The sequence below is a fragment of the Sorghum bicolor genome, chromosome 10, assembly GCF_000003195.3.
Source record: "Sorghum bicolor cultivar BTx623 chromosome 10, Sorghum_bicolor_NCBIv3, whole genome shotgun sequence".
Lineage (NCBI taxonomy): Eukaryota > Viridiplantae > Streptophyta > Magnoliopsida > Poales > Poaceae > Sorghum > Sorghum bicolor.
In genome coordinates, this window is record NC_012879.2 from 45618950 (window position 1) to 45643526 (window position 24577).

General features: G+C 41.5%; 1 protein-coding gene across 1 annotated transcript; it reads right to left on the reverse strand.

Annotated features, from left to right (window-relative positions):
- LOC8058861 (NAC domain-containing protein 76) lies at nt 2802–4906 on the reverse strand. Its single transcript, XM_021450414.1, has 4 exons — nt 4645–4906; nt 4327–4523; nt 3880–4151; nt 2802–3787 (listed from the first exon to the last, which is right to left on the reverse strand). Exons 2-4 carry the CDS (start codon nt 4493–4495, stop codon nt 3161–3163), a joined length of 1068 nt encoding a protein of 355 aa, XP_021306089.1. The 5' UTR covers nt 4496–4523; nt 4645–4906; the 3' UTR covers nt 2802–3160.

The window sequence follows — 24577 nt, forward strand, 5'->3', positions numbered from 1 at the left end:
TGACCTTTGTGCCCCTTGTTTTGTGACACTGATGTTTACATCGAACATTGCAGCAAGGAACAGCTAGTCGCCTAGTCCTGCCTATTTCACGCGTCTCCTGTCCAAGAAACTGTAAACAAAACTCTGGCTGGTGGCTGGTGGTACACACAGGTTGGCATATAGGAGTAGTTTTATCTTCTCCGGGCACGCAAGAACTTTGTTGCGCGTGCCGGCTTGCACTGCTGCTGCAAGCTCGGGATTGCATGCGATGTGATGGCAATGCAGGAAGAACCGTAACGCTTCCGGCGTTGCCTTCTTTCCGTGGAATAAATAGTTCATCGGTCGCAGTAAACAAGGTCTGCATGAAAGCCTCCCTAGGAGGAAGATGGAACTGTTTCTTTCAGTCGTATGCAGGAAATTTCATGTGCTGGAAGAAAACTCAAGAGAAGGAACCTTTTGTGTTCTCCCATATACAGCCTAAAGGTGGAACGGTTGATCTCTGTGTGTAATCTTCTACTCCCTCACTTATGAAATGCTCCCTTCATTCCAATTATAAGATATTTTGGTTTTTCCATATATATATATATATATATATATATATATATATATATATACACAAGTGTTATTCTACACCCTAGGTGTAGAATACTATTCTACACCAAAGTGTTATACTGAACAAAATTCAGTATTGTTCAGTACCCGTGTTTCAGTATTATTCAGTATTTCATGGTCCTGGGTGTAAGACTGGATGATATTTTTTCTGCTGAGTTTTGACTTGTGGTGTAGAATAATATTCTACACCTAGGATGTAGAATAGCGCATATATATATATATATATATATATATATATATATATATATATATATATATATATATATATATATATATATATATATATATATATATATAGCTTTTGTTAAGTACTTAGATATATGTTATGTCTACCTACATAATAAAAACTATAGGTCTCTACCAAAACTTGCCAAACTCTCACATTTAGCTTGCCAAATCTATGGCAATTTTTTGCCTAAGTTTTGGTTGTCAAATCTTTGACATGTCAAAATTTAGAAGTGAACCAATGAGGGAGGGAGAGTATAAGACATTTTCGTTGTCCTCAGTTATCAAAATGTTACCAAATTTAGAGAAAATAGTAATAATATTTACAATATTAAATGATCTTCATTAGATACATCCTGAAACTATTTTAATTAATTATCTATTTTCTATAAACTTAGGTCTTGTTTAGTTCCGAAAACTTTTTGGTTTTCGCTACTGTACTATTTTCGTTTTTATTTGACAATTATTGTCTAATCATGGACTAACTAGGCTTAAAAGATTCATCTCATAATTTACAAGTAAACTGTGCAATTAGTTTTTGTTTTCGTCTATATTTAATGCTCCATGCATGTCCCAAAAAATTCGATGTGACGGAGAATATTGAAAAGTTTTTTTGTTTTGAGAGTGAACTAAACAAAGCCTTAGTCAAATATAGTATGGACCGACTTAGGACAATTGAAAAATCCATATATATATATCCACTCGCTTTCTAATTCCTGGTTGGTTGCCTAGGCGAGAACCTAGGTAAGAGATCTGCTCTACAACTCGTCTTGATTTGTACGGATCAGTGAGTGGCCTAAAGGAAAGGAATGAATGGTCTATTCACAACACAGCTAGGGGAGAAGGATCCCAGGCTTGAGTTCTCATCCGTATAGCCGAGATAGGGGTGAAAGAAAGATTGACATTTGCCGACTCAGCAAGAGATAGACTCTAGATCTTAACATGCGATTTTTTTTCAAAATAATTCATATTTTTTAATATATTACTAGAATGCCACTATTATAGTATATATCAAGGTTTTTAATTTCGTTATCGCAAAAATTTCGGCCACCACCGAAATTACCGAATTTCGCGAAATTCGGCCGAAATTTTGCCGAAATTTTTTTAGAGACTAGCACATGAAGTATGTTTTTATTTTAAAAAAAATTAGATCTAAACAAGTATCAATATGATTTATGATTACACATCTATTGAATAGAAGAATATGCAATATAAACAATAAAAAATATGAGTCTAAAGTTATATAGCACATGTATTAGTATATAATAAAATTTCGGATTTTTCTTTCGGCCACCACCGAAATTACCGAAATTCGCGAAATTTCGGCGAAATTTTGAACCCTGGTATATATAATAAGTATAACCACCTACTCTATGTATGCATGCATACTTAACATATATACTATTTTAGATGACTTAGTATGATCATATACTTCGTCTGCATACACTTTATCGGGCCATAAACACCCTAAATCTAGAGATATACACATGGGAGTAACTACTACTGGAAGTAAAAAGGAATTAGTATGCAATGTTTAAATTGAATTTGATTTCTTGGAATACCTAAATTGAGTTGAAACTAGCAAATGTGAGCATCCTACACATGCCAGGTTGCGCTCTTTTCACAAGCTGCCTATCAACCTCTTGCATGAGATCAAAGCTCAATAGTTGCTGGTCTTTGGTTTCTTGTTGCTCAATTGCTCATCCTAGACTATTCAAGACTGCCATAAGGTAGAACTAATATAGCAAAATAAGCACCAGAAGCTCCTATGCTATTGTTTCTCAAGTAAGGCATTTCTAATTAAACCGTTTGATGATATACCCAAATGAATGATGGAGGATATATAGACATGATAAGAAAATTAGAAAAAAAAAGAGCATGTGTAGTGCTTTAATTGGTGACCACGAAGGCATGAACAGATATATATGCTGCGATCCTATATTATTCTCAATTCAACAACCAAAAGAACAAACAGTGGGAATTTTGTTTTGAGTATGACCAAACAGTGGGAACTAGGTTTGAAACATAAGCAATAGTATGTTCGAGAAAACAAATAGAAGTTCTTGATTGACCGGGGCCATCTCTCTTCACTATTTTTCTCCAAAAGCACCTAATTAATAACGAGCAACCCTAAGCCAAAATGGAAACATCAAAAAGATCCTCTTGATCAACCAAAGTAGATGGCAATTCATGCCTCCATGCCCCCAAACAGTTGCACCATATATATACATTTAGAAGCACTAAACTCCATACGAAGTAGATCGAATTAAGCAGATCTAGTAGTCAACCAAAAACCTGATCTGGTCACTGCCCAACAAGATAGCTAAACTTGAGGTCGATCCAACTACTTGGGGAACCTGAGGAGATCGGCCGTCTCGCCGCCGAGGTACTGCAGTGGAAGCCTCTGCAAGGACGACGACGACGACGACCCACCGAGTTCCATGAGCTGCTGATGGTATGCCGCCATTGGCGGGGAGGCAGATGCCGCGGTGACCTTGCCATGGAAGAGCTGGTCGAGGTTCTGGTGCGAGGCGAGGAGCTTGTCTAGGATCGACCAATCTGTCGTGCCAGCGAAGCGGTCCACACCACCTCCAGCACCACCACCGTGGACGTGGAGCATCCCGTCGCTGCCGTTGGCTGTGAGCTTGGTCAGATTATTCTGCGAGCACTCAACGTCGAGTGAGCTCATGGCCATGGCGACGCCGGGACCGGGATGGCTGGGGAGGAGGGTTGGCACGGGCTGGTCGGCGCTCATTAGCTGTGGGAGCTGCATGGAAGGGTCGAAGGAAGGGAAGTCATATTGCATGAGGTGAGGGTTGTTCTTGTGCTCTGTTGGCAGGGAGCTGCCGGGGATAGGAACAGGGAAAGGCTGGAGCTCATCGTCCTCCAGTAAGGCCATTTCAGCCGGATTGAGGCCTCTCTGGTGATAGCTCTTCTTCTTGAAAACCCTACACACCACCCATCCCTCTTCCTGCAGATCATATCAGTATATATTTGAGTGACTTTACAACTTGCTTGCTAGCTAGAAATAAATGAGGAACTGTACAACACAAGGACCCTTACCTGAATCTCAACGTTTTCTTCGTCAAGGCGGTACTCGTGCATGATCCAGTCTGTCTTCTTGCCGTGTGGCGCCCTGCCGATGTAGAACACCAGGGTCTTCCTCAAGCCGATCCTCCTGGCGTTGCCAAGGAAGATGGCCTTGTCTCGCCCAGTCGCCTTCCAGAACCCCGCCGTCGTGGCGCGGTTCGTCCTCGTCCCCGTTGGGTACTTCTTGTCCTTATGGCTGAAGAAGTACCACTCGTTCTGAGGCCCGGTGCCTATTCTGCACCTTTCTGCCATGTTCCACATATGTATAAGATTTGTGTAGATTGGCTATTTATCTAGCTCTTTGCAAAATTTATTTCTACTAGCCATATCAGATATTCAGATCTAGCTTGCAACAGGTAAATATGTTTGCAGTTTGCACACAAATTAAAATGGCATCCATATATACACGTACTTATTTACCTTTGAGATCCCAGGGCTCAAGCTTATTGAGATCAATCTCCCTTATGACATCAAGATCTATGGGCTCATAAGCAACCTTCTTCCTCAGGTAGTAGTAGAGGAGCTCCTCGTCGGTCGGATGGAAGCGGAAGCCTGGTGGCACCGACAGTGGTCCACCTCCTGGATGCATATTCTTCCTTGCAAAACCTAGCTAAGATCTAAGAAGCACGCCATGCATGGAGCAAATGGGAAACAAAATTAGATGCTTCAAATTGCAACATCCTTATATACTTTACTGCTCCTGCATAAAGCTAACAGACCAAAAGGAAAAGACCAAACCTCGGAAATATCCTTTGCCTGATTGTAGCTCAGCTCCTCAAAAGCAACTGATGAGTAAGGACTATGGAGACAGGCAAGAAAAACAAGAGGAAGGCGATAGTACAAGGGAAAAGGATGTATGGCTGCCTTATATGGAGTGACGGTGTGAGGTAGGGATATCAAGTAGTCCAAGATGCTCACCAAAGACAAACCCTAGGTGTATAAAATTTATATAGCCTGTGGCAGATGGGTTTGAGCTGTATACTAGTTTTGGATTGATTGATGGGAGCATTGACTATATACTGATAGGCTCACTCACAGTATTGGGCGCTAAGGGGGGTGTCCATGCGTGCATATGGCTATATGCACGTATGTGTGTCTTGGCTGGTTCTGGAAGGACCGAATGAAAAAAAGGGTGTGCTGTCCTTGAACAGGGGACCTGCCCCAAAACTGGCCTCAGAACAAGCAATCAGGCGTCTCTATCTACAACACTGTCATTATTGTGTTATTTTGCAAATTTGCTCTTGTGAAAAATGGCGAGTTTATCGTTTCGTCTGCATGGAGCTGGTGGTTGCCTAGCCCTTTTTGGCCTAGTTCCTGGGTTATGTGTATGGGTAAATTTGTTGTATGCATGACATCTATCAATATTAAAGTGGTATTTACTCATGAACACTACTACTCATCAGTATTACTTTGCTGTATGATACACTTCAGTTGGCTCTTATTTGTTCCTGTTTGGCATGGCTCCACTTCACTAGTGATACTGTTTTTTTGGCTTTACCTCTGCACCGGTAGAGCATGAGTTGTTTTAATAAATTGTTTGGAAAAACAACTCTACATTATGTAGAGCTAGCTCCTTAAAATATGTTCTCACATAACCCCTTGTAGTGTCCGAAACCACTATTTCTAGCTCCACTCTTCACATATCCTTGTGAGAGCATGATTTAAGGGGCTCTTTCAGTGAAACAAATTTGGTTTTATACCATTTGTCACAAAATAGCTTCAGGACATGCAATAGGGAACTTAAACATTTTAGCTATTAAAATAATAGTCTCTAAGAATTGATAGAAGAGACAAGTTAAAAGTGACCACTGTGCTCAGTGCAAAATGGTTTCTATAGATTTATCCAATGGTCTATATTCCACGTTAGCTAAGTCACTGCAAAATGGTTTATACAGATTTACCCAATGCATGTGTAATATAGGATACAACAAATTTACCCAATGTGTAATATAGGATATAGCAATGGTGCATCTGAAAAATGTCCTCTGGTTAACTAAGCCTATAACAAATTTACCCAATGTGTAATATGGGATATAGCAATGGTGCTTTTGAAAATTTTCAGTGACTAGTTAACCTGGAATATAGGGTTGCCCTAGGAAGTCAAGGGGAACAAGGGAATTAAACCTCCTGTTCCTTCTTTCCAAATCCCAACGTCTCTATTCCTCTTCTATTCCCTGCAATTCTATAAATTATTCCATGATACTCCAGATTAAACAATCTTTTATTTACTGTTTGACATATACTAACTAGTACTGGCGATAATATTACTTTACTAGTCCCAATTAGGGATCTAAGGCTCCAATAACCTAGCTATAGGTAAATTTGAAATTACTGACTTTGCGTAGCATCTGATCTTGAAACTTAACTACAGGAAGGAGTAGATGCCTACCACAGATTCAATAGACAAATTAAACGCGTGCACGCGCGAGCGAGTACATAACAATTATATGTAATGCTTAAAATCAAAACAAAAGTTGTTCTAGTTTTTCTTATAGTACAACTTTTACTATGTGCTTAAATATATATTATAACTAGATACATCATAAAAGCTATATACATCATAAAAGCTATATATTTAAAAAAATCAGAATGACTTATAATTTGAAATGGAAGAAATAGTCATTTTAAACTGCAATGTATTTATATTTGCCACGATAGGGAGCAAATGGACTGAAAACCACAAAGGGGTTATTATTTGAAATGCTACACTGTGCTCAAGGTCATGCATCGGGAAGCAAGCAACGTAAAGACACGGTTATAGCAAGCCAGGGATCGAAGACACGAAAACTTTCACGCATGCATGCATATATACGAAGATCGAGATCCGCCTTGTTGTGTTCACGCACCAAAGAGCTGCCGCGTTTGCACTGATCGCAAATTGCAACGACTTGCATGCGCTATTGGATCAAGCAAAGCATCATAATTCATAAACCATGAAATCTGACTGGCCCGTAGAATGAGTTTATATAAATTAAAATTTCCATATAGATGCATGGTAAATCTACTGCTTTCAGTCAGTCGAACAATTAGCTGAACATGGCATTTCCATCCTGCTTGTTTTTTTTTTTGGTTGATAATGGAACAAAGTTTCAGCCTACATGGTAATCCTGCTTGTTGTTATATACACTTATTTGTATTCTCTCTCTTACTTAAATTATATAGTCCCCTTTGATTTTGTTCTAACCCAAACGGTCAAGTTTTTTTTCAAAAGAAGATATTTAACATCTACAAGTTCAAGGCCCTGTTTAGTTATGAAATTTTTTGGATCTAGGCTTAAAAGATTTGTATCGCGATTTACAGACAAACAAATTGTGTAATTAGTTTTTGTTTTTATGTATATTTAATACTCCATGCATATACCGTAAGATCTGATGTGACGGGAAATCTTAAAAAGTTTTTGGTTGTTTGTGGGAATTAAACAAGACCTAAATGCACCGTCAAGACTGACTTCAATAAAAAATGATTTGATATTGTAATTTTGGTGCATTTTTTATTAATTTGGTTAAAATTAGAGAACTTTGACATAATTATAGAACAAATAAATGAGCTATATACTCCGTATAACCGGAGAGGGAGAAGTTCGATGTATGATTTCTTATGCGGGCCAGCGATCGCCCGTCTGACCAAACATGATTACGTACGTGCTAATGTTTCAATATAATAATTAATTGGGTCTCTTATTGCAGGCTGAAGGGATCCTTACGCTATCTAGTGAGCTCGCCCCGATGCACCAAATGACCGCGTAGCTACATGAATCTAGTCAACCAAGGACGTCGTCTACCTAGCTGCATGGCTCTCACGGAGAATGAACTAAAAAAAAAACACAGATGTTCTTATTATGTGACCAGAGTGCAGACAGAGCGTGGATGCGATCTTTCTTTTAGAAAAAAATTGTTTGGATGAGGATTTTTTACACTACTACAAAATGATTCATATAAGGTCAAATATCACACCCAAATTTCAAGAAAGAAATAAAATGTATAAAAGACTCATGCGCGCCCCAGAAACAGTTGTACACATAAGTAGACAAATCTCAAATAGTACCATCACAATGTTTATTACATAACGGAATAATAATCATCACATAGTCTTAAACATTAATGATAGTTCTACTATAAAAACTCTTCGACGGAAGCACCACACAGAGACAACTGTTGACTGGTTGACTCCAAACCTAGTACTCATAACGGTAATCCTCACTCCATCTTTATTTGCATATCCTGAGGTGTTGTGAAATAGCAAGAGTGAGCACATATCATACTCAACAAGTATAACCAGAGGTTCATGAGACTCAATAAGCTGACACTGATTTGACTACAATTAACTTTTATATGTATGTAGCATGTTTATCATTGGATAGCAAATATCAAGGTCATACAATGTCAGTATGCACTGTGCCTTTGTGTTGTGAAATTTGTTTCGGAGAACATGTCACTAAAGCTTGCTCAAATTTGAAGAAAATGCATAATAGTGCTATTCCTTGTGGTTATGCGGTCGAAGGCTTGGGTTTCTATTTTATCCCGGTTGCTGAAAATCCCAAAATAAATTTAGAGATAAAATCGGCCGTGGTACGTGTTTTGGAGGGTTCCCTTACTGCTGATCAGCTGGTAGTGGAACTTGAAAAATTACTATCTGGCAAGAACAAGTGGGTGATTGAAGAGAGGGGCACTGGTGCCTATATCACTAATTTTCCATCCTCTGATTTGTTGGATTGTGTGGTAAACTGGGGTCCGATGGATACAAAGACAGTGAAAGGAAAAATTCGTTTTGAGAAAGGGGTTGAAAATGATGTCTATAAGTATGAAATAGACAAGGTCTGGGTTCAGTTACGTGGCCTACCAAAGGAGTTTCGGGAATTCCCTATCATTTGGGCGATTGGATCCATTTTAGGTCACTTCTGCATGTTGGGGCATTAGCACCGGTCGGGAAGAGCCTGTTGTCCCGGTTCCTGAGCCAGTGCTGCCCTTCCGGGACTAAAGGCCCACCCTTTAGTCCCGGTCCGGGCAACCGGGGCTAAAGCACCCCTTTAACACCGGTTGGTGTTACCAACCGGTGTTAAAGGGTCCTGCCAAGGTTGCCACATTGCAGGACCCTTTAACTACCAACCGGTGTTAAAGAATTTCTTTTTTTTCGTTCATTTCTTCAATTCTGTTTATTGTTTTTATATAATAATAATAGGTTTTTCAATACATATTTTTTGCTGATACAATAATATATTTATATTACACGCATATTAAGCATATATAAATGAAAATTATAGGTTTAGCTTTATAATTAAGCTTTGCCTATAATAAAATGAATAGGCCACATCAAAAATTAAATAGATATGTAAAAAGCTTTATATATAGTTTTATAAGTACAAAATTCGTAACACATATATACATAGAGTTTTTTCTCCTAATGTCTAAAACCGATACAAATGATCATCGTTGTTTGGAATAAGAGTTTCGTTGCCGTTGAAGTGAAACTCGCCGTTTGGATTGATCATTTGCTCGCGGAGAAATCCTGCTATCGTCTCTTGGATAGCTTTGATTCAGTCTTTTTGCATGACCTTTTCCCTCAACCATTCCGTCTTTAATTTGAAATAAATAAAAAAGGTATTAGTTATCTAAGTTATTCAATATAATTCAGGAGATAATGAAAAGAGACATGTAACGTACTCTGAGCGTCTCTGTGGGTGTTTGATTGACCAATGCCTCATTCTGTAGTAGTGGGTGTTTCCCGAGCTGTAGACATGAAATTTACTAAGAAGTATGGCCGAGCAAGGTTAAAGGTAGCTATGCTAGCTAGACCCCACTATCATCCCTAATCTTGTGGATATAGTGACCGGTGATTATGTTTATGAGCTACAATTTCGAGTTGAGGAAGGGATATCTGATGGTGAGCCTCAAGTCATCGACATGGACTCTACCATAGATGAAGACGATCCAAAGGGAGAAAAGAAAGAGGACCCAATGGATGAAGATGGTAAAAGAGAGGGACTAGCAGATGTGGATGCACCTAAGGAGCAGCAACCTCCACCTGGTAAGCACAATGGGGCAGCTCAAAAAGAAAAGGGTGCCGGTTCTGGGGTCCTTCAGAGCAAGGAAATAGGTGCACAATCAGCACCAACAGTTGTCCAAGCAAACAAGAAACAAACATTACTGCTTTCCCAGTGTGAGTTAACAGAAGATGGAATAGGCCATTGGAAGGCTAATGTGCTCAATGGTGGGACAGTGCCTCTGGTCAGATCCAGCAGAAATGCGAAGACTTTAGATCAGGACTCTCTTGAGAAGGCGTCCAAACTGAAAGCTTGTAAAAATTTGGACTCCTCTCCAGGTGAAGGTAACAGATTTTTCACAAACTCTTTTCATACCGTTGATGATTCTATTTTACAGTCTTCTATTAATTCTTTAGGAATTGCGATTGGCAGTAGTGAAAAGGAAGTGTCGTTGTCCTTGACTTCTCTAAGAGACATAGAAGTCCATAGGTTGAACGAGAATATTAGGCTAGAAAAGGATCTGTTTTTTGATGATGCCTCTACTTTATGTTCCATAGAAGAAAATATAGATCTAGAAGCCTTAAATTTTATCTGCTCAGAGGTTTCTGAAGGCCTAGGTGATGGGGGTTGCAACTCATTATGTTTACAGACCCCTGTATCACCAAAAAAAAGGTCGCACCTTGGTACAAGGAAAAAACCAAAAATAAAAAATAAAAATATAAAAAAGGTGTTCTAGATGAAAGGTATTTTTTGGAATTGTAACGGGTTTGCTGACTCAAAAAATATAGATTCTTATCTGACCTAACAAAAGAAAGAAACTTAGATTTTATTGCTCTATCAGAGACGGGTAGAGCCAATTTTACGCAATCTACTTTGAATAATATCTGTGTTGGCAGAGATTTTCTTTGGCATTGCATGGCTCCACTGGGTCAATCTAGTGGTATGATTCTAGAGATAAATTTGTTAACTTATGATATTGGTGAGATTGAAGAAGGGGGTTTTTATTCGTTTTAAAGTTCGTCATGAGGAAGATGACTTCAAATTTAATTTAATTTCTATATATGGGCCGGCTCAGAATGATCTCAAATCATATTTCCTATCAGAGGTTGTGTGAGTATGTTCAAAAGACACTTGTCCTGTTATTATGGGTGCTGATTTTAACATTATTCGTAGTCCTGAGGAGAAGAGTACTGATAATTATAATGATAGGTGGCCCTTCTTATTTAATGCTATCATCGATACTTTAAACCTTAGAGAGCTAGATTTATCAGGTAGAAAATATACTTGGGCTAATCATTTACAAAGTCAAACTTTCAAAAAATTAGACAAAATACTGGTTTGTACGGATTTTGAGTCAAAGTTTCCACATACCACTGTAACTGCCCTATCTACAGAGATTTCTGACCACACTCCCCTACTTTGTTGTACAAATAGTTCATCCTCGTCTTACCAAACTCAATTCAAGTTTGAACTGGGTTGATGAGAGATCGTTTTTGTGATTTAGTAAGACAAATGTGGTAGACGGTACCAGCTCATGGTACTCCTATACAAAGGTGGCAAGCTAAAATAGAAGGCTACGCCAATATCTCAGAGGATGGGCAGAGGATGTAAGTGGGGCTTATAAAAAAGAAAAGTTGACTCTCTTAAATAAACTAGACGAATTAGATAAAAAGGCTCAGAATTGCATTCTTAATGAAACAGAACTAAATTTAAAACATGTGCTAAATGAAAGGCTAGCCGACCTACTTCGAGAAGAGGAACTTAAATGGTACCAAAGGGCTAAGGTGAAATATCTATTAGAGGGTGATGCAAGTACGAAGTATTACCATTTGTTGGCAAATGGTAGGCATAGAAAAACTCGTATTTTCCAGCTAGAAGATGGGAATGATATAATAAGTGGTGATGCTCAGCTTAAAAAGCATATCACCAAGTATATAAGTCACTTTTTGGCCCATCAGAGAACTCTACCATTTCTATGGATGAGTTTCAAATCGAGGACATCCCTCAGGTTTCGATACTAGAAAATGAGTTTTTAACAACCAATTTTACTGAAGACGAAGTGAGGACTGCTGTGTTCCAAATGGAACATAATAAGGCACCAGGGCTAGATGGGTTCCCGCCAGAGTTTTATCAGGTCTTTTGGTCTTTGATAAAAGATGATCTGATGGCTCTGTTCACGGACTTTTATGATGGCTCACTTCCACTAAACAGTCTAAACTTTGGAACAATGATTTTACTACCTAAACAGAAGGATGTGAAAGCGATCCAACAATACCGGTCTCTTCTCACTATCAGGGCAGATCAAAGGGAAGACTGGCTGTGTAGTGTGCATCGACAGGACCTGCTACACTTACCTCTAGGGATCTCACAAGATGGTGTACATGAGGCATAGACGGTTCCTCGTCAAGAAGCACATGTACAGAAGAAGTGTTATGAATCAATTCTTCGCTGATCAGGAAGAGCCGCAGGGTGAAGCACCGGCGCAGACTAGTTGGGGGCCAAAGGTGTATGAGATGGTGAAGGATATGGATCACATAGAGTTTGGCAAGAAGAAGAAGAAGGTACCAGAAGAAGAGGGGACAAAACAGACAAGGAAGCGAAAGCGAGACACGAAGGAGGACGCCACACCGCCTGTGGTCCCCGTCGTCCCTTTCAAGAAGAAATCAATTTTCTTCAAGTACCTGTCATACTGGAAAACCCTGAAAACACCCCATGCCATTGACTGCATGCACCTCGAGAAGAACGTCTTCGATAGCACCATCGGTGTCCTACTGGACATCAAGAGCAAGACGCAGGATGGCCTGAAGTCACGGTTGGATCTTGTGAACTAGGGCATCAGGAAGGATCTTCACCCGGGTCTGACTCATAATGGCAAAGTCGATCTACCAGGTGCGTCCTACAACCTAAGGCATGACGAGAAGATTGCTATGCTCAAGTTGTTGAGGGGTATCAAGGTGCCGACCGGTTTCTCTTCCAACATCAAGAGTCTGGTGTCCATGAAAGACCTCACACTGGCCAGCTACAACTCACATGACTGTCACGCCATGCTGACGGTGTTCCTTCCAATCGTGATTAGGGCTATCGGTCCAGAATACGTGAAGATGGTAGTCACTCGAATGTCATACTTCTTTAACCGTATCACCCAGAAGGTCATTGGTAAGGCTGACCTACCTGCCCTGAAGGAGTTCATTGCAGCTCGAGATGTGCTTTCCCCCGTCTTACTTTGATATTATGCCACACCTAATGATGCACATGGTTGATCAGATCAAGCAACTTGGCCCCGTGTACCTACACCAGATGTGGACATACGAGCGGTTCATGTCCACCCTCAGCAGATATGTCCATAACTGTGCTTACCCAGAAGGCTCCATGATCGAGGCATACACAACTGAGGAGTCTGTGAACTAGTGCATGAGATACATAAGAGATGGGAGAGCGATTGGGATGCCTGTCCATCAGCCCGAGGGCAGAACCGCGGGGTTGGGGTGTACTGGACGCAAAGTACGCACCGATATACCATACAAAGATGTAGAACAAGCTCATTATAGTATCCTTCTTTAGTTAGTGAGCATGGAGAAGTATGTTGACAGACATGTAGAAGAGATCCACGCCGTGCATGATGGACAACACACAGAGGAATGGGTCCAGAAAGAGCACAAGAGCACTTTCCTATCCTGGCTTAAAGAGCAACATGTACCCCTAGAAGGCTACCCTGATGAAGATATAGACACCGTTAAGAAGCTTGTACTAAGTCCGTCCACCCAAGTCACCACGTGGCAAGGGTATGATGTCAAAGGGTACCGGTTCCACATGAAAGAAAAGGACAAGAAAAGCGCCGCACAGAACAACGGTGTTCGATATGAGGGTGTCAACTAGGCTACAAACTCGAGGACGCAATACTATGGGCAGGTCGAAGAAATATGGGAACTTGACTATGGCAAAGACGTTCGCGTAACCGTCTTCCGATGCCACTGGGTTAACCCAAAAGCGGTTGTGGTGGACAACTATGGGCTAACCACCATGAACCTCAAAAGTACCGGCTACAAAGATGATCAGTGGGTACTTGCAGCCAATGTCGCGCAAGTGGCCTACTATATCTATCCGGAGGACACAGAGAGGCATGTGGTCGTGTCAGAAAAGCAACGGATCGTTGGAGCTGATGGGGTACAGAGCCCAAAACAATACAATAACTATGAAGAGCTCGAGCTATTTACCGATCTACCAAAGAAGGTGAAGGCCATCGATGACCGTTGCAATAAGAGTGGAATGAAGCCGTGGGCCCGACACGATGGTGAGGTGCGGTCTGTGAAAGCGCCTGCACCAAAATGAGAGAACTATTTAAGATAATGGACAATTATTGTAATACCTCTTTTTAAGACAAGTCTTATATTTAATGAAGTAGTGGACAATTTAGGATAGTGGACAATTACATAGCACACATCTATGTAATGAAGTAGTGGACAATTATTGTATAATACACATCTTTTTAAGAGAAGCCTTATATTTTAGCTATTTAAGATATGTAATTTTGCTATTTATAAATGTCAATTTATTAATATCCCTGTAGTTAATAACAAATGTCAAATTATCATAAAAAATTGTATTATAAAAAATAAAAACCTTCTGTTCACTGTGTACCGTAGCGGGCGTCTTAAGACGCCCGCTGTGGTAAATGTTAACCGAAGCGAGCTTCTTAAGGCGCCTGCCGCGGTAATTGTTTACCGAAGCGGGCATCCTTAACGGCCCGCTACCGTTAATATTTACCGCAGCTGGCGGTTAGGATGCCCGCTTTGGTTATGTCTGGCCTATAAAGGCTCGCTCCCTCCACTGCATTTTTCTAAGTCCTGCGCGCGGTTCTCAGTCCCTGGCCGCGCCGTCATCGTCGACTCCGTCCCTGTTTCCCCACGCAGCGGCGGCGGCATCGGCGACTCCGGCGGGTGCTGCCTCTTCATATCCCGGCTCCCCCGCCCCGCCCGCTTGCCCCATCCCCCCTACACCCGCAAAGTAACCCTAACCGCCACCAGCCTCCGCCTCTCCTCCCAGTGCCAGCCGCCGTGCGCTCCCTCGCCCTCTCCCTCGAGGCCTTTGTCGGCGAAGAGCGCCCAGTCGTCTACCAGGTATTGCCATCCCCTTCTCTTCCCCGTCTGCTGCGCGGATGTTGACTCGTAGTGTTCTGTAGTAAGCATTGGACAATTATATGCTGGAGTTTTCACCTTAGCTCCTCTATGCGTTTCTGTGATTTCCGTTAAGCGTACTGGTATTTTTCTGGTGGTGCACTGTGTCTGGCAGTTTGACACCTTCAACATCATATATTAGTGCTTAAGTTTTAAATTTTAACAGATAATATAATTCGAGGTACTCGGTTAATTTGATTTTAGGTTGATTTGCTTTAGATTCTTGGGTGGGTTGCTTACCATTTGAGAAATTCGAGGTACTCTTTACAGGTACCTGTAGAATTTCTAGTTCAACAAATTGTTCGGTACATGTTTTTAATTAGAATATATCTCGGCAGAGCTGTTCGGCCAAGTTCAATTCTAAATACAAATAAAAAGTTATGTTTAACTCGGTAGCCATGAATATAGTCCTCTTTCATTTTTGCACCACCTCTCTAATATATCAGATCATGTATAAAAATTTGGCTGTGTTTTCATCAAATAACAGAACCTGCTATGCTGCATGTGAGTTTTGTCATCCAGGAAAGAGCAACCTCTATATTGCCTACAGACCAACACATAAGATACGCAGCTGAGCATGTAGCAACATGAAAGAATCTAAATAGAAAAAGGAATATGTAATCTTCTTTTTTATTTATTTGAATGAAGCAGAGTTTTATTTAAAAAAAATGTATGGTGTCATTATCACTTTGATTATTTAGTACCTTGATGTAGCACTACGAAAATGATGCACTTTTTATAGCTGCAGGATTGGTTCTTGATTTTCAATACTGCCTGACTGGACTGTTTATGAATTAATGCACTTTGAAATGTGAAATTTGTTTAATGCTATGGACTGTGCAATTTTTGGAGTAATTATGGTCACCATCAATGTGGTTTTAAGTTCCTAATGCCATGCTTGTGATATCTTGTGCCATGTTTGTACTTGCAGCATATTGTTCCTAAGTTCCTGTTGCCATTATGTTTTTCTTTCATTTCCTAAGTTCCTAAATTCCTAAGTTCCTGCAGTAACCTGATTAATTATTTCACTGAAATATAATTTTTATATTTGTGTTTGGGCACATAGAAATGGCGGACGACCCGTTCCAGAATAGGAGGGAGCCTACCCCTAGCTCATCTTCAACTAGCTGTGCAAGTGGCGCGTCCGTTATCCCACCGCAAAAGAAACGTCGAACCGAGGACGACTTAGATCCGACGTACAACCCGGCGGATGACGAAGCCCACAGTGCACAGTCTCCATGACTTAGATCCGATCATGCACAGATCCTAGTTGTGCCTTGCCAGTTAGACTTTGGGACCGGAGAAGAGAACAGACAGGAAGAAGGCCCCGCTCCCTCCACGACAACCTCAGAATCCAAGCAGAAGCGGAGGAGGGGGCAACACGGGAGGCACCAGAGGGAGTTGACTGACGTGGTGCACGTGATCCTTGAGGTGGGGCCAGAGGAAAACCCAGTGAGTCCGTAAGAGGTACTTGACCGGTTCAGCAACCAAGTGTCCTGCATAGTCAGGGACAAGGTGTTGATCACTTGGCCGAGCTGGCACCAGGTCCCGAAAGACGTCAAGGGCAATGCATGGGGTGAGGTTACCCGGAAGTTCACTTATCCCGAAGGCGTAGACATGGAGAAGTGTTGTGAGTGGGCCATGCACGTGGCGTCCTGTGCCTTTCGCAACTTCAAGTCGATGCTGGCACGGGACTTTCTGAAGAAGAAGAAGAAGTCACCCTGCCAGAAGTACACTATGGTGAAGGAGCATGTGTGGGAAGAATTCTGCCGAATGAGGACGACCACTGAAGCAGAGGCAAAGAGCGCCAAGGTCAGTGCTCTAGCGAAACAGAACAAGGATCCGCACCACTTGGGCATGATTGGCTATGTCAGACATAAGGCTCGATGGCGGGCAAAAGAACAGGCTAGACATGCTGCTGGGATTCCCGATCTGTACGAAGACGTCGATGTCAGAGCTAAGGAGTTCATGTATGCCCGCGTTCCAAAGAAGCTAAAGCTAGGCGCGACCAAGTACAACGAGCCGCAATATGAGGAGTTGGAGAAGGCTCTCGTCTAGGCCGCCAAATCTAAGGACAACATCGAGATCCGCAGGGGCCATGACTTGCTGACCGAGGTCCTCGGAACCCTAGAGCATCGCGGCCGTGTTCTTGGAGTCCAGTGCAAGATGAGCTGGAAGTTGGTCGAGTCATGGTAGACCGACGCATCGGCATACAAGTCGAGGCAGAAGTACAAGGACACATTGTATCAGAAAGGCTTCGAAGAAGGCATGGCCGAGGTGATCAAACACTCAATAAAAGAAGCCTTCACGAGCAATGATCCTGAAATGGTGGCGATGAGGTCACAGATGTTTCGCGAGGCTGGCCTGGCCACGGCTCCACTTCAACAACCACAAGGGCTGCCGATGATCGAGGGTCAACCAAGGCACTGGACCGAGGACATCTAGAAAGACACGTGCACACACGTCCAGCTCCTGATCCCGTTCGGAAGATCCAAGAAGATGTATATAGCTGAGGGAATGCTACATCCCAAAAGCATAGATTTCAGCCCAGAGGAAATCCCAGAAGGCTATGTGGTCGTGACCCCACTCTGGAATGTGCCATAGCAAGAAGAGTATGAATTGGACCTTCCAAACATACAACACATTAGATTTCTTGGGTAGACCGTTGGTCATGAAGTTCTGTGGAACAAGGAAGACATTGAGATCATTCCACCGACACCAACTCCGACACCGACACCAGGATCGCAGCCATCAACTGTCGGATCACAACGATCAATGGCTGGATCTTGTCCCCCAGATGATCCTGATGGCAGTGGCGATGATGCTGAAGGCGATGGCAAGGACAAGGGCAAAGGACAAGGCGATGGCGATGGCCATGGCCAGGACAAGGAAAAGGCACAAGACAAGGACAATGGTGGAGATAAAGAGAAGGCACAAGTAGATGAGGGGGACAAAGACATGGGTGCAACCTGTGCCCCTCCTACAAATAGTCCGCCTCGGAGCCCAAGCAGACAACAAGAAGGAGGCACAGAGGAGGCAACAAGGACTAAGACACCACCGCCAACATCTACTCCTACGCTTGAAGCCCCTCCTCCACCGAGCAAGGATGCAGGCATGACCGCCACACTGCTCCCGTACACTACTACGTCTAAAAGGTATGAGACAAACAAGCATAATATTCTCGTAACCTTTCTAACACATGAAATGGTAATAACATTTGTAACTATGTTTTGCCAGGCCTACAAATACTGTCCAGATCAATCTATTTCCCGAGGCGGAAGACTGTCCTGGCCACTATGAGCTTGGAAAGTTCATGCTACCTAAGGCCTAGCTCATCGACGATGAAAAGTGGGATACAAGGAAGTTCCACCTGTGGTATATGGAAGCGGCAAAAGCCGGGATGACAGGTTTCACTGTCAAGATTCCCTCGGAGTTGTTCCACTTGCTCGGTGCCGATATTCAGCTGCCTGTGGACTTCCAGGACATGTACAATCTATTGTAGGAAGAAGACCTTGACATCGTCCAAATCACCTTATTCTCTCTGTAAGTGATGATTGCGACCTTCATAGACCAATCTCTACATTTGTATTGGAGAACTATATGATTTTTAGGACACGATGACTTGTCCGTGCAGGTTGACGGTCACTATTAGCAACAAAAGGCACCATCCTATCCTATACCTCTCTCCAATGCATATTGCTGAGAGAGTGATCAAGGGTTTCCAGATAACGGACCCAGAGTTGACCGTGCGGCAGAGGGAAAAGAAGTACGAAGAAAACATGAAAGAGGAGAAGAAGAAATTGTCAAGGTACATCTTTGAAGTAATGAAGAAGCTCAACCCGGATGGGCCGCATTGTATTATGGCTACCTACCACTTTGGGTAAGTCGAAAACATCAATGTAGAGAAAAAGTGGCAAGGGTCATGCCTTCTCGTTGACATAACCTATACTTGTTTCAATGGTGTAGAAATGACCTAGCCGGCAGCCACTGGGTTGCCTTTCTTGTCTATCCTCAAGATGGTAGGGCTGTCATATTTGACTCGTTACAGGTACCGACCAAAAAGGGGTACAAGGCCTTCGAAGATTGCTTGAAAAAGTAAGCCACCGAGCTTCTTGATCCTTTACGGTTATCATATTCAAATTGACGCTAACACTAATACACTTCGTACAATGCTTATAGTGCATATCTCAAGGATCCGCAATGCTGGGATCGGAGAACGGAGAAATTTAAGAAGAGGCATAAGCACCACCTCAAAATCCGACACAATTTCTCGTAAGTATATTTCAAAGGTAGTTCAATCATGCTTTTGGTACATATGTGTTCTAATGCTTTTGTATCGATCGTGCAGTGCGCCAAACAACCCTTGGGATCAAAGGCATGTGGCTTGTACACCTGCGAGAACCTAAGGGAAAGCAAGGAGTACCCAACAGCTGGAAGAAGCTCAAAGAAGCAGTGAAGAATCGTGGAGAGACGATGAAGAATGAATGCCAAACTTTTAAGCAAATCAAGGCGAACATCTGTAAGTTCATCCTAGAGAAATGCGTGCTCGAAGGCGAACCATTGTTCGACAATGAAGGTGAATTGGCAGTTCGACCAGAGTTCGAGAAGCTTAGGAGATGGAACACCATGCTACGGCCGATGGATTACACCCATGCAGTAGAATTGTGATGTGTAGCGGATTCGTGGGTTTCATATGTGTATATGTGGATGATGAGAACAACTAGTTGGATTTATATATTATGTTGTGTCTTATGTATTGAACTTCCAGGCATATGTGTGTGTCTATATATATCTTCTGTTTCTGAAATGAAATCTAGATTCTGGAATTTGTAAATTGTTTAAATTCATATGCAGTAATGGTTCTGCAAAGTGTTTTTTTATTTAAAAACACTTAACTGTGGCGGGCAACATAAAATGACCGCTACGGTTAATAGTAATATCCGTAGTGGGCAACATAAAACGCCCGCTGCGGTTAATCTATTAACCACAGCGGGCAACGTAAAGAGCCCGTTGCGGTAAATGGGCATTAACCGTAGCGGGCTCTTTACGTTGCCCGCTGCGGTTAATAGATTAACCGCAGCGGTCACAGGCGCCCGCCACGGAAGTGGCCACGATTTACCGTGGCCTTATGGCCGTGGCGGACGCGTTTGCCTGTTATGGAAAAGGGAAAAATGCCCGCCACAGTTATTCTTTCTGCAGTAGTGTGGCTGAAAAAGTGAAAATAGAGTCTGACCTATCATTTTTTGGCAATGCCTTAGCTTGTAGTCTATAGCCTTCTGTGGCTTGAATAACTCATTTGTCATTGTCAATGGATGCTTAGATTGAGCCTTACTATGAACCATTGATGCTTTGCCCACCTCTGTCAACCATGAATCTGCAAAATAGAGTTCTATGGTTGATTTCCTTTTTAACTTTCTTACATGGTCTCAACAAAGTTTTAAAATAATATTTTTTTTTCTCGAGAACACCACTACAAGATTTCAACCCTATTGCCACTTGATGCCATTTGCATCACCATAAATTGTGTTGTAATAGGGGTGTATTTTGCAACATTTTTCAATAAACATGGCCATACGGGGGCTATGTTGCAACAAAATTAGTGCATTGCATTTTTTACGTTTTCCGTTGCAAGAGGTTAGACCTATAGCAACCCTGTTTAAAAAAAGAGTTGCTATTGGTTAATAATATTGCAATGATGACATTTAGTTGCATTAGTGTTGATTGGCGTTGCAACTATATGGTACTTTTGCAACTAGATAGAACATTGTTGCTATTGCTTAACGTTATTGCCACAGTTTGGTTGAGTTGTAATATTTCTCAAAATCATTGTAATAGGTAGACTATGTATTGCAACTAATTTTCTAAGGCGATGTAATAGTTTGTTGCTATAGCCACAATTATTGTTGGTTGCAATATATCTCATGACCATTGCAATAGGTAGTAGTTTGTTGCAACTAAATTTCTAAGGCGATGTAATTAGTTGTTGATATTGCCACAATATTTGTTGGTTGTAATATTTCTCGTGACCATTGCAATACATAGTTGTTTATTGCAACTAAATAGTCAAAGTGATGCAATAGTATGTTGCTATTGCCACGTGTTTGGTTACAATAAAATCTATTGTTGGTGTAATTTGTTGATGTCAAAAACCCCTGTATTTCGTGGTCTTTGGATCTAGCATAAAAAGACCAAGCTTCCCGACTTCCCATCACTAGAATCGGCAAAGAATACTCTAAAACAATGCATTAGTCAGTTTCCTGAAGTATCACACAAAGCAATAAAGCAATAAAGTAAGGAAGTGTCTATGTGATATTCAGTTGTTTTGGCCTCTTTTGTCAACTGAATTTTTTCTATATACTTACACCATCATTTAGCTACATTTACATTGTCTTATTACTATATTGACAATAATTTTTCAGTGTAATTTATTGGATAGAGACATAGAGTGATATAATTTAGGGATAACACAGAGATGTCACATAAATAAATGTCAAATTTTCAAAAAAATACAAATTTTTTCTATGGATTCCAAAGAAAAAAATAAATATCAAATTATTCACAAATATCATTAAATTATTCACAAATTTATAAATTACAAATTTACAAACTTTTCTATAGTTGTGCATGCCAATGAGGAGAAGGATGCATGACGAACTCGATCGCGTGCGTGCACAGCGAAGACGTACCCTACCGAAGATCCACTGCCAGTCCTGCTGCGCGTGCACAGGCATAGTTGCTCCACCCCCTCAGCCCACGCAGCAGCTAACTGCATGCGACGTGACTTGGACCGTATCTCCTGCATGCACGCACTCAGCTAGTAGGCACAACGGCCGCTGCTCGAGCGCAACCACTTTTGCCATGTTATACCGCATGGATAATGGATGCACTCACCTAACCACATCGGCAGCATCAGACGGCCAGGGCTATCGGCTGACGGCAACGAACGGCACAAAAATCAGTTGATACAAGTTCCCAAATCAACCGGTTGACAGATAGCTTTTTTGTAAAGTAACGACCATCGGCCGGCTGCTAGATTTGGAAGTTGAGTTTCTAGACTCCAGGTGTATCACGTTTCACGTGACCTGCTTGCATGCAAGCAACTAACATGAGTACGTGCGTGAATTAATGGAGTCCATCATCAATACGCACTAAGATTAACACAATTTGGAATTGGCCCCTACTTCCACCACAAGATTATAAAATCCACGACATCCTTCTAGGCCTCCCATAAAGCACACATCATCAACGCGTGTTCATCAATAGCTTCATCTACGGGTTCCCAGCGGCCGTCGGCTTCATCACCTCTGTAGCAGCCCACATGCCGTCGTGGGCATCAACTCTCTGCCTGATACATTTAGCGGTTGTTGCCACCTTCAAGTCTGTAGCTGGACACCTAAATCTCTCTGCTTGCAACAACAAAAGATTGATTGATTAGCACAGGTATACTTATCTACTTTTACTATCTATTTAAGATATATTAATATAATCTATGTTGTATGTTCCAAAAATAATAATCTACTATTTTTTGAGTTGCAAGTTGCAATTAAACCTCAATTGCTTAACAGTTTCTCAATTATTATTATTTTGTGTTAGGATCTAATAAGATTGGTTACGAATATGTGCATGTTTTCAAGTAGTATTTTGGCTGTTTTTGAACTCTCCTTGTTTCTAAAGAGTAATCTATTTTCTGTCTTTAACTAAACATCACATATCCATTATACTCAGTTTGACAACCTTCTCCACTGAATTTAGTTGAATCTAATTACTTGAAAGGATTTGGAACCCCTTCATGCTTAGCGTAAGGCTAGTACAGGAGCTTCAGGTCAGCTAGAGGAACAAGGAAACATGCAAAATCACTTCCCTGCAAGAAAAAATTAGGGTCAGTATATACAGTTTGAATGGGATGTGTTGCATGCTTAGGAGTTGGCAACAGGCACCACATATATTAGTAAAGAGAGCATGACAGAAAGTAGTGCAGTCATATTTCAATTATACATTAAATAATATAAACTCATTTATTTCTATATGTTCTCTTTAGCTAGCTTATCTATATTGCATTTTGTAGTTCGCGTACTTTTGCACCTATACTGCTGCTAGCTGGCTCCTAATCGAGTCATCAATTGATTTGTAGTGTTCAGGTGGTGACACAAAGGGATCAGCGAGGCAGTGCAGCGTGTGCTGTAGGATCATCATCATCTTGATCATTTCATTGCCCGTGGTATATATATACACACACTTCTCATCATGCTACACATAGTTACCGTATGATATACACATATATATGTGAATTGTAATTACATATATATCTCTTTTGATCCTGCAGATCTTTTCAAAAGCATATAATGTCAGGTAGGAGTTGGATGCCGATGGACAGGTATTGTCCTGTTTGGCAAGAGAATTTCCAGAAATTTCTTCAAACTACATTTGATGGCAGTACATCAACTGCTTTGTGTCTGTGTTCTAGATGTCGATGCACGATATACAAATCACGAGGTGAACTTCACCGACATGTTCTTGCTTTTCGGTTTGATGAAAGTTTCATCTCTGAATGGGAAGATGGTCCAAGTGATGAAGGCGGCCCATCTAATTTTGAAGAATCAGTAGACAATGATGAAGGAGGTAATGATGTTGATCGTGGAACTGAGCTGATTGGAACTCTAATCAAGTCTACCATACGTGGAAACTTCATCCAAGGTCCAGATGAACAGCCAAATGAGCGTGCCAAGAAGTTCTATAAATTACTAGAGGATGCAAGACAAGAATTGTATCCGGATTGCAAGGAGGCTACCAAGGTTTCTTTTATTGTGAGATTGTTTCAGATTAAGTGCATGCATGGTATTAGTAACACTACCCTGAGGAGTATACTAAGTCTGTTCTCACTTGTGCTACCTGAAGGCCACTGTGTCCCAAACATGTTGGAGAAAGTGCAGAGTGTGATTCAAGAGCTAGGTCTGAACTATGAAAAGATAAACGCTTGTGAGAATGATTGCATATTATTTTGGAAGGAAAATGAAAAACTAGATACATGTCCAACATGTGGTGAGTCTAGGTGGAAGGATGATGGTGCTGCAAAGGGTGATGATACTAGTGACACTGGTAGTGCACGAAAGAAGCTGTTCCACGTAAGATCCTACGGTATTTCCCACTAATTCCTCGGCTGCAGAGATTATATATGAGGGAGACCACATCATCAGAGATGAGATGGCACAAGGAAGGATGGCCTGTGACGGTAGAATGCGTCACCCTGCAGACTCCCCGGCATGGAAGCACGTGGACGACAAGTACAAGTGGTTTTCAGATGATCCTCGTAATGTTAGGCTAGCTCTGGCATCTGATGGATTCAATCCATTTGGGATGATAAGTACAACATATACCACTTGGCCTGTGATCATAATCCCTTATAATCTACCGCCCTGGTTGTGTATGAAACAACCATATTGGATAATGTCGATGCTGGTTCCAGGACCAATGTTTACTTTCGTCCCCTCATCGATGAGCTAAAGGAGCTATGGACAGA